At 45.2% G+C, this 15,630-nt stretch overlaps 1 protein-coding gene across 1 annotated transcript; it reads left to right on the top strand.

Moving 5' to 3' along the window:
- The first annotated feature begins 6,343 nt into the window (after positions 1 to 6,343).
- On the top strand, positions 6,344 to 15,228 carry Lyg2 (lysozyme g2). The gene is made up of 5 exons (XM_032899519.1): positions 6,344 to 6,386; positions 11,100 to 11,243; positions 13,051 to 13,247; positions 13,876 to 14,014; positions 15,110 to 15,228. The coding sequence occupies exons 1-5, from the start codon at positions 6,344 to 6,346 to the stop codon at positions 15,226 to 15,228; spliced, it is 642 nt and encodes a 213-aa protein (XP_032755410.1).
- The last annotated feature ends 402 nt before the right edge of the window (positions 15,229 to 15,630 follow it).

Here is a 15,630-nt window from a genome sequence, read left to right as displayed (position 1 = left end):
ACAGGGTCTCATGTAGCCCAGGCTGACCTCAGACTTTCCATGTAGCCAAAGATGTTCTTGAATTTCTGATCCTCCTGCCTTCGCTTCTTAGATGTCAGAGTTACAGACAAAACCAGCTATATAAACACTTCCATAAATCCCTTCTTACTTACTTGCAAATTCATGGTCTTTTAAAATAGTACTGTCACATATGTATATCTATGATATATGTGATGTATATGTATATTATGTATATGTAATCCTAATATAACCTACTCATTCTGTCTTAGTCAGGGTTCCTATTCCTGCACAAAACATCATGACCAAAAAGCAAGTTGGGGAGGAAAGGGTTTATTCAGCTTACACTTCCACATTGCTGTTCATCACCAAAGGAAGTCAGGACGGGAACTCAAGCAGGTCAGGAACTTGGAGGCAGGAGCTGATGCAGAGGCCATGGAGGGATGTTACTTACTGGCTTGCTTCCCCTGGCTTGCTCAGCCTGCTTTCTTATAGAACCCAGGACCACCAGCCCAGGGATGGCACCACCCACAATGGGCCCTCCCCACTTGATCACTAACTGAGAAAATGCCTTACATCTGGATCTCATGGAGGCGTTTCCTCAAGAGAGGCTCCTTTCTCTGTGATAACTCCAGCTGTCAAGTTGACACACAGAACCAGCCAGTGCACGGTCTGAATAATGTCACTCGTATGCATGTTTTCAGGGCCCACCATTTGGCGCTGGATAACCAGTTGATGCTCTCTTCCCGGGAGAAGACTTTCCCCCACCCTGAGCACCATCCCTTTGCCACCTTTTGTTTACGTGTGGGGTTGAGGCCATCCACTTTAGTAGGTCCTTGTTCAGCTCATGTTTATGCAGTCATCCTGGTGAGACTTTATGGATATAGCTTCTGACATTCCCAGGAGATATGATCTCACAGTAAACTCCCTGATCCTCTGGCTCTAAAACCCGTCCACCCCCTTCCACAATGTTTCCCCAGTCTTAGGTGTGGCGTGGGTCTTGTAGATGGCATCCGTTGGGACTGGGCTCCACAACCCAGCACTGGCTGTGGTTTTCTGTAATGGTCGAAAAGAGGGTTCCTTGGTGAGGGGTGGGACAAGTACTTAGAGATGATGTTGGTTTAGTAAAGCGATGGTCGTAGGTTCTCCTTCGAGATCCATGCCTTAGCCAGCCCAGAGCGGCCATACTTGTTAATCTCAGTCCATCCAAGCACTCACTAGGCCTGGCCCTGCTTCACCTCTGAGATCAGATGATGTTAGACGTGTGGAGGGTGGTCTGGTCATAGACGAGACTTTTTCATTGCAGCTGTCCCATGGTAGAGCTTGCAAGGGCCACTCTGGGGCACTAGGGGGAAGCCTCCAAGCAAAGCTGCAAGAGAGGCTTTCAATACGGTTCTGGCTTTGGTCTTGAACGTTCATACAGATTTCACATTCTTCCCCATCACAAAGATGTTTGCATTCTATCATAGAAATAACGGCCTTTGCTGCATGCCTGCCATCCCCAGGCTCTGGTGTCAGGATCCCCAAGAGAACTGACTCATTCCCCACTTGGAAAAATCAGACTTCATCAAGGTACTGCATATCCTGCCTTTTTAAAAAAAAAATCTCGGGGTGGAAAGATGGCTCAGAGGTTAAGAGCACTGACTGCTCTTCCTGAGGTCCTGAGTTCAATTCCCAGCAACCACATGGTGGCTCACAACCATCTGTAATGGGATCCGGTGCCCTCTTCTGGTGTGTCTGAAGACAGCTACAGGGTACTTAAATAAATAAATAAATAAATAAATAAATAAATAAATAAATAAATAAATATTTTTAAAAATCTCAACTGTGCCTTAAAATGTTATCACTTTACATCTCTGTTGGCCATCCGTGATGCGATGCGATGTGATTAACCTTGGAGAAACAGGACATGGGGCTAGGAAGCTGGACAGGTGCAAGAAGAGAAGATCTGGTTGACTTCTACCTGAGCATCACCGCATTGGTGCCGCAGTGGCTCCTCTAAGCTGTACCCTCTCTACACCTGGCTTCCAACTGTGAGCAGTAGCATCCAGGACTGACAGTTCTGATGGAAAACATCCTGACTCTCGATGTAATGCGTTTGTCAGTGTTCCCGTTGCTGTGGGAAATTCCCAGTGAAGTCTTGACACGTGCATGGTTAAGCATTTGAGAAGCAGTGTTTCTTTCTGCCAATGGCCTAGACAGACAGACGGGAAATCTGGATTTAAGGCGGAGACCAGCAGTCGAGCCATCAAAGAGCACCTCTCAAGACACCAGTGGTTCTTAACCTTCCTAATGCCACGACCCTCATGCTGTGGTGACCCTCCCCCCATAAAATTATTTTTGTTGCTACTTCATAACTGTAACTTTGCTATTGGTATAGACCTTAATGTAAAGATCTGTGTTTTCTGATGGTCTTAGGTGACACCTGTGAAGGGTCACGGCCCACAGGTTGATGAGTACTGCTCTATACCACCCTTCTCCGTACGAAAATGGTAAATATTGGGGTCCTCAATTTAAATCCTGGTCTCCCACATTATGAAAGACTTCTACTATTGGTCAGTCTCAAGATAGAGGAGAAAATACGCTTTGGAAGTCGCCCCCAAACACACGATGACTCAGCTGTCACTATGGTTAGGATGAGAATCGAGTGCTGCCAGTGTTTCTGTGAACAATGGCAAAGGCTGAGTCACAGACCTAATCTCTGTCAAACCCCGTGCTGGACATCCCTTGTTTGGACATCTGCCCCTTGTAAGCAAGGTGAGTTTGACCTGCAGAGGTTTGCTCGAAGGGCATCTGCTCCTGTCCAGCCTTTTCGCTATGCACACTGAAGAAAAATGAGGCCTGGACCAGTTGGTTGGCTGGCATGTGGCACAGCCGAGATGCCTGGATAGAGCAGCTCCTGTCATGCCCCTGCCTCTGATGAGACTGGCCGAGGAATCAGCTTTGTGGAAAACGCCTTTTTCTTCCTCAGCCTCTTTCTGAGGCCAGTTAGATGCTGGGGCTACTGGAATTCCCACTACTCAGGGCAGCACTCAAATATACCAAGACTCCTCAGAGGCTGCCACAGATTGATATACTGACCAGTCTCAGGAACCGGCAATTTGGTTTGCATAGCAAAGATGTTGCGTGTGCATTTTCCATTTCTATTGGGGAAGCCTGAAGGACTTGTGGAGATTGTGTTGGGTGCTGAGGTCCCCTTAAGACCCTCCTGGGGATAGTCACTCTTGCCATCCTTGGAAAGCGATAGAGAATCAGTCTGTGGGTTTCTTTCATAAATATCAAGATATTGTTAAGATCCTCATGTGTCAGAAGCTAGCCATCCTCTGTATTAGGAGGGAATTGCGTTAAAGTCAAGGGGTACAGCACCCCTGCCATGCCTACTGCTCAAATCCAGTACATGTTAACCAAACCATTGCAGAGAAAACAGAGCCCAGTGGATTCAACACATTCACATCACTCTGTGCCTTAGAACTCAAGCACCATCCAGAGACACCAGTGTGACTCTCTGTGGTTGGCTTCATACCCAGACTGCTGTTAACGGCTGCTCTTCAGGGTCATTCATGTAGAGAGGGATTCTTCTGTTGTTGTGGGAAAACATTGGTTACAGAGTCTCAGGGACCTGGATTCCAAATCTGACTCTGCCCACTGTTGCTGCTCCATCTTGGATAAGCCGGTTAGCTTTTCCGAGTCCCGGTTTCCTTATCTCCAAAATAATAACACCCACCCACAGGGCTACTGGAGCCTGGAACACTGTAAATACAAAGGAGTCTGGCATTTGAAGACTGTCCAATAAAATTTCTTCTGCCCCCATCACAGTTTGAGCAAAGCAGAATGATTCACACTTGAAAACAATAAATCACAAGGCTTATGGACATTGTGGTCTTTATGCCTAGAAGGATTCACAGTGTCACTTCTGGAAGTGGGAAGAGAAAATGAGTGGGCTTCGTGCTCAATAGAATTCTAAGAATGCTGGCAATTTCCAGGAGCATGGAGGGACAGCATGAGCCCCCACCTGGTTTCACCTTTAAATTCTTTCTCTTCTTACTCTTCCCTGAACTCTCATGTCGTATTTGTCCTGAAAGCTTCCCATCGGTTGCCCAATTCATTCCTGGCCAACACTTGGGCAGGCCCCAAACCCAGTGCCTTAGTGTGACCTGTAGGGTGACATTGTTGCCGGTAATAACCTCCATGTTTCTAAAGGCCGCCTCAAGGCAGCTAGTCTTGTGCAGAACCCCTTATTAATGAGCAGCCCTGCCTGCAGTGTTGACAGTGGAGATAGAGCAGGCCCTCCATGACTCATCTCCCTGAGACCCAAGGCAGGAATCGGGGACTCTCCCGTCGGCCCAAAGCATCCCAGCCTGGCCTTTCTGGATGCACCTACTCTACAATACAGCACACAGGGCAGACGTGGGTGCCCTGAGATAGAGACCCGTTCCACGTGGGCAACTTTTCCCAGGCTCTACCATGTCCCTAGGAAGCCTTAGTGCCATTTAGCTCAGTGCCTTTTCCTTCCATCCTCTGTTGGATAGAAGAATTGTGTGTAGTCTTAAAAACATTTCTCATATATGGAGGGGTCCGGGCTAGACTTCACCCTCCATTCTGGGAAATGTGCTTTGCCTAGTGTAAGAATGTTCTTTCATTTCCTGTATGTGTCTCTTATAAGTGTGTGTGTGTGTGTGTGTGTGTGTGTGTGTGTGTGTGTGTGATACTGTCTTGTTGGAGATATATTTACCCCCAGCAAAATCCTTTTCCCCTGTTTCCTTAGAAAGTTTTGGGAAAGACAGAGCTAGAGCGAGTAGAGTCAGTCAGCAGAGTGCTGAGCATGTGAACAAGAACTCCCAGCGCGTAGGTAAGATGCTGCGCACACCGGCACGCATGCGTACTCCTAACGCTTGGGAGGCGGAGACGAGTACCCCTGGACAGCTACTATTGGTTAGTTAATGAACTTCAGGGTCAGTAGGAGACCCCATCTCAGAAAATAATGTAGAAGGCGAGAACGGAGGACACCAATACTGACTCGTGGCCTCTCCACACACACGCATGTGCATGCACACACAAGAAAAAATGGGGGCAACGGACGTTCAGATTGCTACTCTCTGTAGTTAGTGTTTCTCCTCTTCCACGGACAGCTACCCTGTTAGAGGTGAACCTGGATCTCAGAGGCAGGATCATCTGTCACAGTTGAGAGACATGCTGGCGGCAGGATTGTACGACATCTTTGCATGGGAATCCTAACGCTTCTGGAATGAGTAAATCAGCTTTTCAGGTGAATTGTCTATTCAGAAGCGAGCTAGTATCTCCTGTTTATTTCTCCCTTCTAGGCTAATTATCAGCATCTTTTACTCAAATTCAGAAGACGTGTGCCTAGTGCTATTTTAGGTTTCCAGGAACGACCCACCGGATAGATGCCTCCAGTGCAACCCCGGGGTTCGTTAGATTCATTAATTCGCTGTAGTCAATAAACGCTTTGAAGTCCTTTTATTAAAGGAGCCACCTAAATCCAAAGTACTACTATAATCAGGTCTAATGAGGTCAATGCTTTAAACAGAGGCCCTTTAAGCCCTATATAAAGCTTCTCTGCCAATCACTGGTACAGGACAAAAGTAGAGGAGGCAGGTGAGTCTAGGTCCTAGTGTTTAAAAGCTTCCTTCTCAGTGGCAGAGCCACACTGAGGTCTGCTCAGTTGAACGAAGCCAGAGGCCCAGCCAGCCTCCGCCTGATGGAGCCTCCGACTGTCACACCTCTGCTCTAGGACATGTTTTAAAGGCCAACCCTGTGTGAAATCTTGATCTACAGGTGGCTGCCACTAAGGGTGTCTCCAAAGACTTCTCTGGGAGACTGCAGGGGAGGTGAGTGGTTGCTCCCCTTGCGTCTTGTGAAACACTGAGCACGCTTCAGAAAGGAAACCGGGGGAAGAGCCCATCTGAGAAGAGACAGAATACAGCAACCCTCGGCTCAGTGTACGTGGGGCAGGAAGACGTGATGTCGGATTGAAATCTACTGGGAGTCACACTGTCAAGAGTATGCGAAAGGCATGGCGTGCTTCAGGCTGCAGGGATGTTGTTTCAGGAGTCACACTGTGTGTTCTAAGGGCAGGCACAGTGTGCTGAAGGCTAAAGGGGTGTTCAGGAGTCACACCATTAGAGTGTGCTAAGGGCAGCTATGCTTGGGACTTCAGGGCCGCTGTCGAGGAGCTGGGAAACAGACACTGTATTGGAAGTGATTCTGAGCTTTTCGATGTATTGTTTAAATGACAGGGACTTCCTGTTAAGAAACCTTCAAGTTTTAAAATTAATCTGTTTCTATTTCCATCCAGAACAGGTCCCGAAGGGTAAGAGTGACAGCCATGGTGCCCTCGGTGGTGTTCTGGGGACTTATTGCTCTCGTTGGTAAGTAGCAATTTTCCCTTATTCTCAGGGCGTCTGCTTTCTAGCATGTCAGAAGGAACAAAAGAGTGACTGGCTTGGCTATTAACAGACTGAGTAGTTGTTTGCTTGTGTGTGTGTGTGTGTGTGTGTGTCTTTGTGTGTACAGTGTGTGTGTGTGTGTGTGTGTGCGTGCGTGCACAAGGGCATGTACACACAGGGAGAGGTCAGAATTGACATCATTCCTCCATCATTCGCTACCTTGTTTCTTTGAGACAAGGTGTCTCACTGGAACTGGACGTTCTGATTGGTTAGGCTGGCTGTCACTCTAGTTCAATGAACATAGCAATCAAACCCACTTCCCCATCCCTGACCAACTGCATTTTTTTAAAAATTTTTTTCCAAGACAGGGCTTCTCTATGTAGCCCTGGCTGTACTGAATCTCACCCTGTAGACCAGGCTGGCCTCAAACCCACTGGTCTGCCTGCCTCTCCCTCCTGCATGCTGGAGTTAAAGGTGTGCACCACCACTGCCCAGCCCAACTGCTCGTTTTTTAAGAGCGTCTTCTGCTTGCTAAGCGCACAAAGGAGGTATTAGCGGGGATTTAAAATAATTAAATACTAATTAGCCTATGTAGTTTCTGACAGTGCACCCATTTGACTGAGTTTCTTAGAAAGAGGAGTGTGGAACAGTGCGAGAGCTAAGTCATGAAGAGAAAATCCTCGCTGCTAGGGAGTGGGTGAGAGGCTTTAAATGAGATGTGTAGAGTGAAAATCCATTAGCGTGGGGATTTAGAAGGAAGAGTTCACATCCATATAGGACGGTCAGACCTGAAAGGCTTTGGGGGAGGTCAAGAAATGAGGAAGTGCCTGCTGGAGGGACAGAATGACTTAGCAGAAGCTCTCTGGTCAGATGCCAGGGAAATGTCCAGGGTGGAGTGAGCTAGTCGGTGAGGCCAGAAAAGAAGAGTCCTCTCAATTTTTCTAACAATTATTTTATTTTATGGGCATGGTGATTTGCCTGTGTGTATATGTCTGTGCACCATGCGTGTGCTTGTGTGGGGGCAGAGGAGGGCATTGGATACCATAAAACTGCAAGATGGTTGTGAACCACTATGTGGGAGCTAGGAATTGAGCCCTTGTCCTGGATAAGGTTAGTGGAACAGTAAGGAAGGGATGAAGAAGAGGAAAGGAGAAGAGGAGGAGGAAGAAAGGAAAGAGGAGGAAGAAGAAGAGGAGAAAGAGGAGGAAGAAGAGAAGGAAGATGAAGAAGAGGAGAAGAGGAGGAAGAGGAGGAAGAGGAAGAGGTGAGCCAGGTGTGGTGGTTCATCCCTGTAATCTCAGCACTCAGGCTGATGCAGAATTACCACAAGTTCGATATTAGCCTTGACTTCATAGTGAATTTCAGGTTAGTCTGTGTTATAGAGTGATACTTTTTCTCAAAATAAAAATAGATACATAGAAAATAAGGGAAGAAATCGTGGAAACAGCAGCCTAAGAAAGATAAAGACCCTCTGCAAACAGTGTTCCAGTTGTCATGATAGATTGGAAAGGAAGTACTTTAAAAGTCTTCTAAATTCGTAAATGAGAGCCCAAGCTAAGAGCAATAATTTGCAGTTACCTGTGGTCAAAAGCAGAGCAGCATGTTGGTAAATTTTTACTCATTTCTAATTGCCAGCTAAGAGCAGAGTTGTGCAGCCAGTGCATTAATGGCGAGCCCCTGTGCTATCTGTGTGCAAGCAAAGGATGACAAATTTTAAAAGACTTGTGCGTCGATGATGCTGGCATGAACAGTAGAGGGTCTGTGGTCGATTGCAGGTCCTTAAAGCAATAGTCCTCAAATATGCATGACAGTCAGCTGAGGACGCTACTTAAGAGCAGGCTCGTTGGTGTTGGGGATAACATTTCTGACTCAGTAGACCTGGTATGGGAGCCCAGAGGGCAAGCATTTTTAGTAAGTAGCTCAGGCTGTTTTGATGGTTGTGGGCTGTGCCTACATAGTGAGCTGCTCCTCTATGAATGGACAGTGAGCCTGTCAATCTCTTCATAGCAGAGGAAGGTACTGGGGGCCAAGGAGTGAAATGTGAGGATGATTCTTTTTCATATGGGCAAATAAAAAAGGCTCTCTGGCAAAGCGATTTTTTTGTGTGTGTGCCAAGGATTGAACCTTGGCTCGTGCTGAACACACACTCGATTCCTGTTATAACCCCCACTCGCTTTCATAAAGTTACTTTTGGAAAAACATTAAGACATATATTTTATAAACAATATATATACATGTATACATATATACATACAAATACATTTCCAAACAGGGTTTCTTTGTGTGGCCAATACTGCTGCCTGTAGCCAAGGCTTCAAATACACTTCATAGCCAAAGATGACCTTGAACCTCCTCCCATTTTCACCTACTGACTGCATAGATTGCTGGTGTTACCAGTCCTCTCAGTTTATGCCTTGTTGGCGATAAAACCCAGGGCTTCAGGCAAGTTAGGCAAGCACTCTACCAACTGAGCTGACTTACCAGGTCTAAAACTTCCTTTAGCTGGAGAAAATTTCAAACCGACGAGACAGAGAATTGTATAGTAAGCTTTGACCAACCCTGACCAGCCTTAACAGCTTAAAACCTTTGCCACTTTAATCTAGCCCCTGGTGCCTACCTTGCTTTACTCTGCGCGTGCGCGCATGCGCATAGCTATGTGTATGTGGCGTGTAATGTTTGACTGAAGTCTTTTAGAGCAAATCTAAAACATCAAAACCTTTTGCCTGGGGCTGGAGAGATGGCTCAGTGGTTAGGAGCCCTGGTTGTTCTTCAAGAGGTCCCAGGTCAGACTCTCAGCATCACACGGTGGCTCACAACTGTCTAACTCCAGTTTCAAGGGATCCAGCGCCCTCTTCTGGCCTTCGTGGTGCACAGACTTACAGGCAGGCAAAACGCCCATACACAGAAAGTAAAATAAACTAAAAAGGACAAACAAAACATTTCACCAGCAAAATGTAAGACCATCTCCGGCAGAAGATGTGGCTCCTCCCTGTCACACACATTTTTTGGGGGGTCCCAAGCCAGGAATCGGCCATTTTCTGTACCTGGACCTTCTTAGAAGAGAGTGGTACTCAGAGACCACAGAGACCACAGTTTGGGAGCGAGGAATGCTTCACTTGTCGGTGCTGGCGTTCCCTTCAGATCTTTGAAATAGCAAAAACTAGAGAATGAATATCTTTCTTTCAAGAGAATATCAATTTCATATTCACAAAGATATTTTAAATTCATAGTTGAGAACACAAAAGCTTTACATTGGTTCTAGACTTGTACCTATGCAGTGTTGCATATATTTTATATTATCATTTGTGAAGACTATCAAGATAACCAGCAATGAGCCTTTGAATATAATTTATGATCACTTTATGACACAATATATTCATATAACACACATATATGTCCTATGATGCACTGGATATATTTACATTGACATAAGCTCATCTGAAATAATTGTATCTTATGTGTTAGTCTCCCGATTTTGTATAGCGTTGGGTTTGTTTGTCTCTTGATAATTCCTCTTTCCTAGTCAATTTCATTTTTGAACTATAGCAGTATCTGCGTGCCTCCAAAGTAAAAAAAAAAAACTACCTACAAACTACCTAAAAAAAGTCTACTTGCAAATTAATGTTTATCCCCATCTACCGTCAAATGATGAGACTCAAACTGTGATTTATTTGTTAGGCTCTGGGCTATTACTGGGGAGTTACCCCTAATCTAGTTCTCGAACTCTAGACTGGCTACCTCCCCAAGCACTTACTGTTTGAGTCTTCCTGGGTTACTTCTGCTCCAGTGATCTGGTGATCACGGGAGGCATTCGCTCTGGCACCTGCTGCTGGTCCATCATGACTAATGGAGACCTCCTGTTCTGTCTTCTCCTGACTCTCTGTCTCTCTCTCTCTCCTTCTCCTTGTGGTCCCTACTATGACCCCCCGGTCTGGTAACTCATACTCCACCCCTCTCTATTCCCCTCAGTAATTGGCTGTTGCCAGTTTTATTTAACCATTTTTTTTAATTGGGGAGTAAAGTTTGTATAACAAGGACTGGCATACTGGGAATTTGCTCATTTTGTGGCAACCAGATCTTGGGGTACAAGAATTAAGCATACGAATATAAGCAGATTCAGACCAACCCCCAACACCTAGTGTCTAGGCCTGTTCCTCTCCCTAACAATTCTCATTGTTCTTTGGTTCATCTTTGTTTTGTTTCTTTGAAAATATAAATATAATGGGATCGCATATGAACATACAATCCCATCACATGATGGGCTATTTTCATGCCCAGAAGCACTTGTATCAGAAGGTGCTCTAGAACCTTCTCTGAGTCTTGCGCTGGGCGGACACACACACACACACACACACACACACACACACACATTTATATGAAACCTATATGCACCAACTTTCACACACATTCCCATGGTGCTCTGGAATATGTCCAGAGGATAAAACAAAGTTTGCGATCAAAATGGAAAAGGGTCATTTTTGCTTTGTCTGATCAATCCTTGGTAGAAAAAGTGTTGGCAGGATAAGTTATGGTCTCTACTGTTACACAGCATGTGTGTGTGTGTGTGTGTGTGTGTGTGTGTGTGTGTGTGAGAGAGAGAGAGAGAGAGAGAGAGAGAGAGAGAGAGAGAGAGAGAGAGAGAGAAGACAAGTAATTTTCTCACAGGCTTTCATATATAATCATTCTGCCTTCCAGGCACTGCCAGGGGCTCATATCCTGGGTTCACTCACTCCACGAACCCTCATGTGCACTCTCGTCTGTACCATGGCTGCTACGGAGACGTCATGACCATGGAGACTTTTGGGGCTCCCTGTGACATAAACAATCTGATGAATTGTGGTAAATACAAAATGGAGCAGGGTTCCACCCATCCCCATCCCCATTGTCATTTGCAGAGTTTTCTTAGGAGGTAATTAGTTTTGAAAAGGTGCCAACATCATAATAACAATAACAACCATGAATCCAAAATTAAAAGGTAAAATCAAGCTGGGTGTGGTGGTGTACATCCAAGCCCCAACTCTCCTGAGGCAGAAGAAAGGATTTTATCAGTGATTCTCAACCTGTGGGTCCCAACCCGTTTTGGGGGATAGGGGTCATTTACAGGGGTCACAAATCAGATATTTACATTATGATTTGTAACAGTAGCAAAACTACAGTTATGAAGTAGCAACAAAATAATTTTATGGTTGTGGGTCACCACACCATGAGGAACTGTATTAAAGGTCACAGCATTAAGAAGATTGAGAACCACTGCTCTATATTTTGAATTCTAGTTCAGCAACGGCTATACTGTGAGACCCTGCCCCCTTCCCCCTCCCAAAAAAGTCCTAGCTAACCTAACAAACTACTTCTTTTCTTTTATTTCCTGATTCTTTCTTTCTTTGGGGGAGGCAACAATATATTTGATTTCAAATTTTACACATTTATTTATTTATTTAGCTCAGAAATATATATAATTTATTTTTTTCTTTTCTTTTTTTCAGAGCTGGGGACCGAACCCAGGACCTTGCGCTTGCTAGGCAAGCGTTCTACCACTGAGCTAAATCCCCAACCCCTATAATTTATTTTAAAAGAGAAGAGAAAATGTCTCTAGAATCTTCATCTTGTACCTCAAGGTCTTTTTAAAAAAAAAACATTTTTTAATTGGATTTTTTTAAAATTTACATTTCAAATGTTATCCCCTTTCCCAGTTTCCTGTCCATAAGCCCCCTATCCCATCCCCCTCCCCCTTCTTCTATGAGGGTGCTCCCCTACCCATCCACCCACACCTTCCCGCCTCCCTGCCCTGACATTCCCCTACACTGGGTTGGGGGGCAGCCTTGGCAAGACCAAGCGTTTCTCTTCCCATTTGTGCCCGTCAAGGCCATCCTCTGCTAGATATGCAGCTGGAGCCATGGGTCTGTCCATGTGTAGTTTTTGGGCAGTGGTTTAGTCTGTTTGTTGATATTGTTGTTCTTATGGGGTTGCAAACCCCTTCAGTTCCTTCAAACCTTTCTCTAACTCCTCCAATGGGGACCCTGTGCTCAGTTCAATGGTTGGCTGCGATCATTAGCCTCTGTATTTGTCAGGCTCTGGCAGAGCCTCTCAGGAGACAGCTCTATCAAGCTCCTGTCAGCATGCACTTCCTGGCATCAGCAATATTGTCTGGGTTTGGTGGCTGTATGTTTATGGGGTCCCGATTCTTTCTAAACCATGCCTGGATGTGTTGATTTTGGCAAAAGAATTCAAAGGTTCAATTCTGGCTTTGCTGTGCTCAGTTCACGGTGCAGCATGGGTATTCAAGCAGGCAGAGCCTCTCATTCTTGACACCTCTCTCCTTTGCAATCCCATGCTAAGCCTTCCTCGTGCAAGGTCATGTATGAATCCGTGTTCTCAGTGCACAGACCACAACCTCTGGCACAGAACTAGCTGGTTGCAGAGCCGGATTAAAATCCTGATTCCTAGTCCCCTAGTGCAGCGTCTTGGCAGGAAGGAGAACGAGAGACAGCTGTAGAGGCTCAGGCAGGCGTCATTGGCTCCTGGGTTTCCGCGGTTGGAATGATTGCCCTGATCTGTGGGCGTGGTTAGAAGCAGAGGCTAAAATCGAGAACCGGACCCCTTCTGCAGCAGAGGAAATCGTTTAATCGTTTCTTTTCTGCCGACATAGGGATCCACGGTTCTGAAATGTTTGCTGAGATGGACTTGAAAGCCATAAAGCCTTACCGGATCCTCATCAAAGAAGTGGGACAGAGGCACTGCATCGACCCAGCCCTCATCGCTGCCATCATCTCCAGAGAAAGCCACGGCGGGGCTGTCCTGCAAAATGGCTGGGACCATAAGGGACAGAGGTTTGGCTTGATGCAGGTAGGGGGCCAGAGACTTTACATCACCCTAACTTCATCTCTCCGAGCTGACGCTCAGAGTCCATTCCAGGACGGAACACCCAGGTGTCTGGGCACACCTTGCTCTGTGACACCTGTGGTGTTTCATTCTAGACAGCCATTGGGCATTTCTTTAAAACAGGTTTCCAGGCCTTTTCTTTGTTTATTTTGAGGCAGCATTCCACTCTGTAGCTCTGGTCAACCAGATACTTTGTAGCCTATGCTGGGCTCCTACCTGTAATACTGGGATCATCTGTACCACCAAGCCTGGCTAGAAACAATATTATATTTTAATTAGCTGCATTTTTTCATCACAAAAACTTATAAATTGGATACTAAGTATTTGTTTTGAAATCTTTTTTTTCTCCCTCTCTTCTCTTCCTCTTTCCACCTATCAGAAAGAACATAGTGAGCTTCTCCAAAACAGCTTTTCCTCTGACTCTCTTGTCTATGAGAGACAAGACATCAGAATGTAGGCCTTCCTGGATTAAAGGAAAGATGCTACCACTGGTATTTGAACTTGAATACAAGGGGAGAGACCTAGGAACTGCAGAACTGCAGAAACGGTGCCACCTTGCCCAGACACTGACATGGTTGTTTGAATTTTCTAGCTTGATAAAAACATGTACCATCCTATTGGTTCCTGGGACAGCAAGGAACACCTTCTACAGTCTGTTGGGATTCTGACAGAAAGAATTAAGGCACTGAAGAGGAAATTTCCTACCTGGAATGCAGCTCAGCACCTGAAAGGTAGGCCCCACGCCTTGTGCTTTATTTAAATGGGCAAGCAAATGAAACTACTGAAAGTAACCGTGGCCCAGGCCCCCTGGAAAGCTCCAAGGCAGCCCATCTCAAGAATGGCCTCATGTTCTTCACCTTCCTGTAAGATGCTGGGCTTCTTCTAATTGTACCTCTGGTCAACTATTAAGCCACTGACCAACACCCTAAGCCTTAACAGAATAGTTTAAAACAGTGTTTACATTCTTATAGTTTTTTTTTTCTTCCTAGGCCAACACTACTATTTTTTTTTTCAAATTGTTTGAATAAACTTTTACTCTGAGAAATTTCAGAGCTTCAATTAACTCAGAGAAATCTAAGTAAAAAACAAAACAAAACTCTTTTTGGCTGAACTCAGAGCCCCTCAAGGTCAGCAGCTCCAGCCAGAATTAACTCACTAACCCTACCGACATAGCTCCCCCTTTTGTTTTTTGTTTTTAATTTTTTGTTTGTTTGTTTCTGTTTTGGTTTGGTTTTGGAGACACCAATGCAGCCAGTCATCACAGCCAGAAAAACAGAATTTTTCCCCTTAGATTCACTGGCTTTTTCTTCCTACCCATCATCGGTTTTTCATTTTGCCTTTTATAGGATCATGACTTACATAGTTTCATGGATAATCTCTTTCCGTCCTTTAATAGTCTGAACTCTGAGCAAGGAGTTCTCTGTTAGTATCCCAAGGTCCTCAAAGGCACGAATGAGTACAGCCAGCCTCAAACACAAGTCCTTTAAATATATCAACAATGACGGCAGATGGACTCTTAGGGTAAAATGGTGCATGCGTACACACAAGCCCTCCTGAGAAATGAACAGGTCTTGGGTAGCTTGTTCTCGGTGAGGGACATTTCTGGCACAATAGGTGCTTTAAAAACATGTTGGATGGATGAATTGTTGAATAAATGAGAAAATGTTACAATCTTGTGTTAGTTCTATCAGATCTGGGCTATGTAAAGAGAAAACAGAAACCTTACTACTCTGGACTATTTGCCTGGAGGGTGATGAGGTATTGGAAGCTCGGGTCTTATTTCTGCTGATTTAGATTGGAATCTAAACACGTGTATTTCCTTTCAGGTGGTCTGACTGCTTTTAAATCGGGGATGGAAACTATTGTCACTCCTGCAGACATAGAAGGCGACTTAGTGGATGACATCATTGCCCGTGCTAAATTCTATAAAAGACATGGCTTCTAGGTAGAGCGAGTTACATTGGTGAGGCACTCAGCTAGTCTCTCTTTCAAGGTTTAACATTAGCCCATTTCATTCAATAGGAGCAAAGAAATGGTTAGAATTATGAAAGAAAGTTCATCTCCGAAGTTTTCAATCAAAGCTAGCTAAAGAAAGGAAGGAAGAGAGGTGAGGACACCCAAACGTTCAGTTGCTTGAACAACTGAACACGTGCAAGGCCCCATCTTTATCACAAAGAAAACACCCTAACTTCTTGTATGGTTCCCAAGAAACCTACATAGACATACATATAACTTGTGGTCAATATGAATATCATAGCATATGGCATGTGCATGGTCTAGCTGTAGCCCATGATTCTAATGATTACCTAAACTCTGCCAGAATTACTAACCAGAAGTCCCTTTCGCA

This window comes from Rattus rattus, chromosome 4, assembly GCF_011064425.1.
Source record: "Rattus rattus isolate New Zealand chromosome 4, Rrattus_CSIRO_v1, whole genome shotgun sequence".
Lineage (NCBI taxonomy): Eukaryota > Metazoa > Chordata > Mammalia > Rodentia > Muridae > Rattus > Rattus rattus.
The sequence above is the reverse complement of the archived record's forward strand: the minus strand, read 5'-3'. Positions and strand labels throughout refer to the sequence as shown.

Bases quoted from the DNA above. Each gene is read 5' to 3' on its own strand.
- Lyg2 (XM_032899519.1), top strand. From the start codon at position 6,344: ATGGTGCCCTCGGTGGTGTTCTGGGGACTTATTGCTCTCGTTG. The intron at 11,244-13,050 runs GTAAATACAAAA...CTGCCGACATAG, and splicing joins AAACAATCTGATGAATTGTG to GGATCCACGGTTCTGAAATG. The intron at 14,015-15,109 runs GTAGGCCCCACG...ATTTCCTTTCAG, and splicing joins TGCAGCTCAGCACCTGAAAG to GTGGTCTGACTGCTTTTAAA.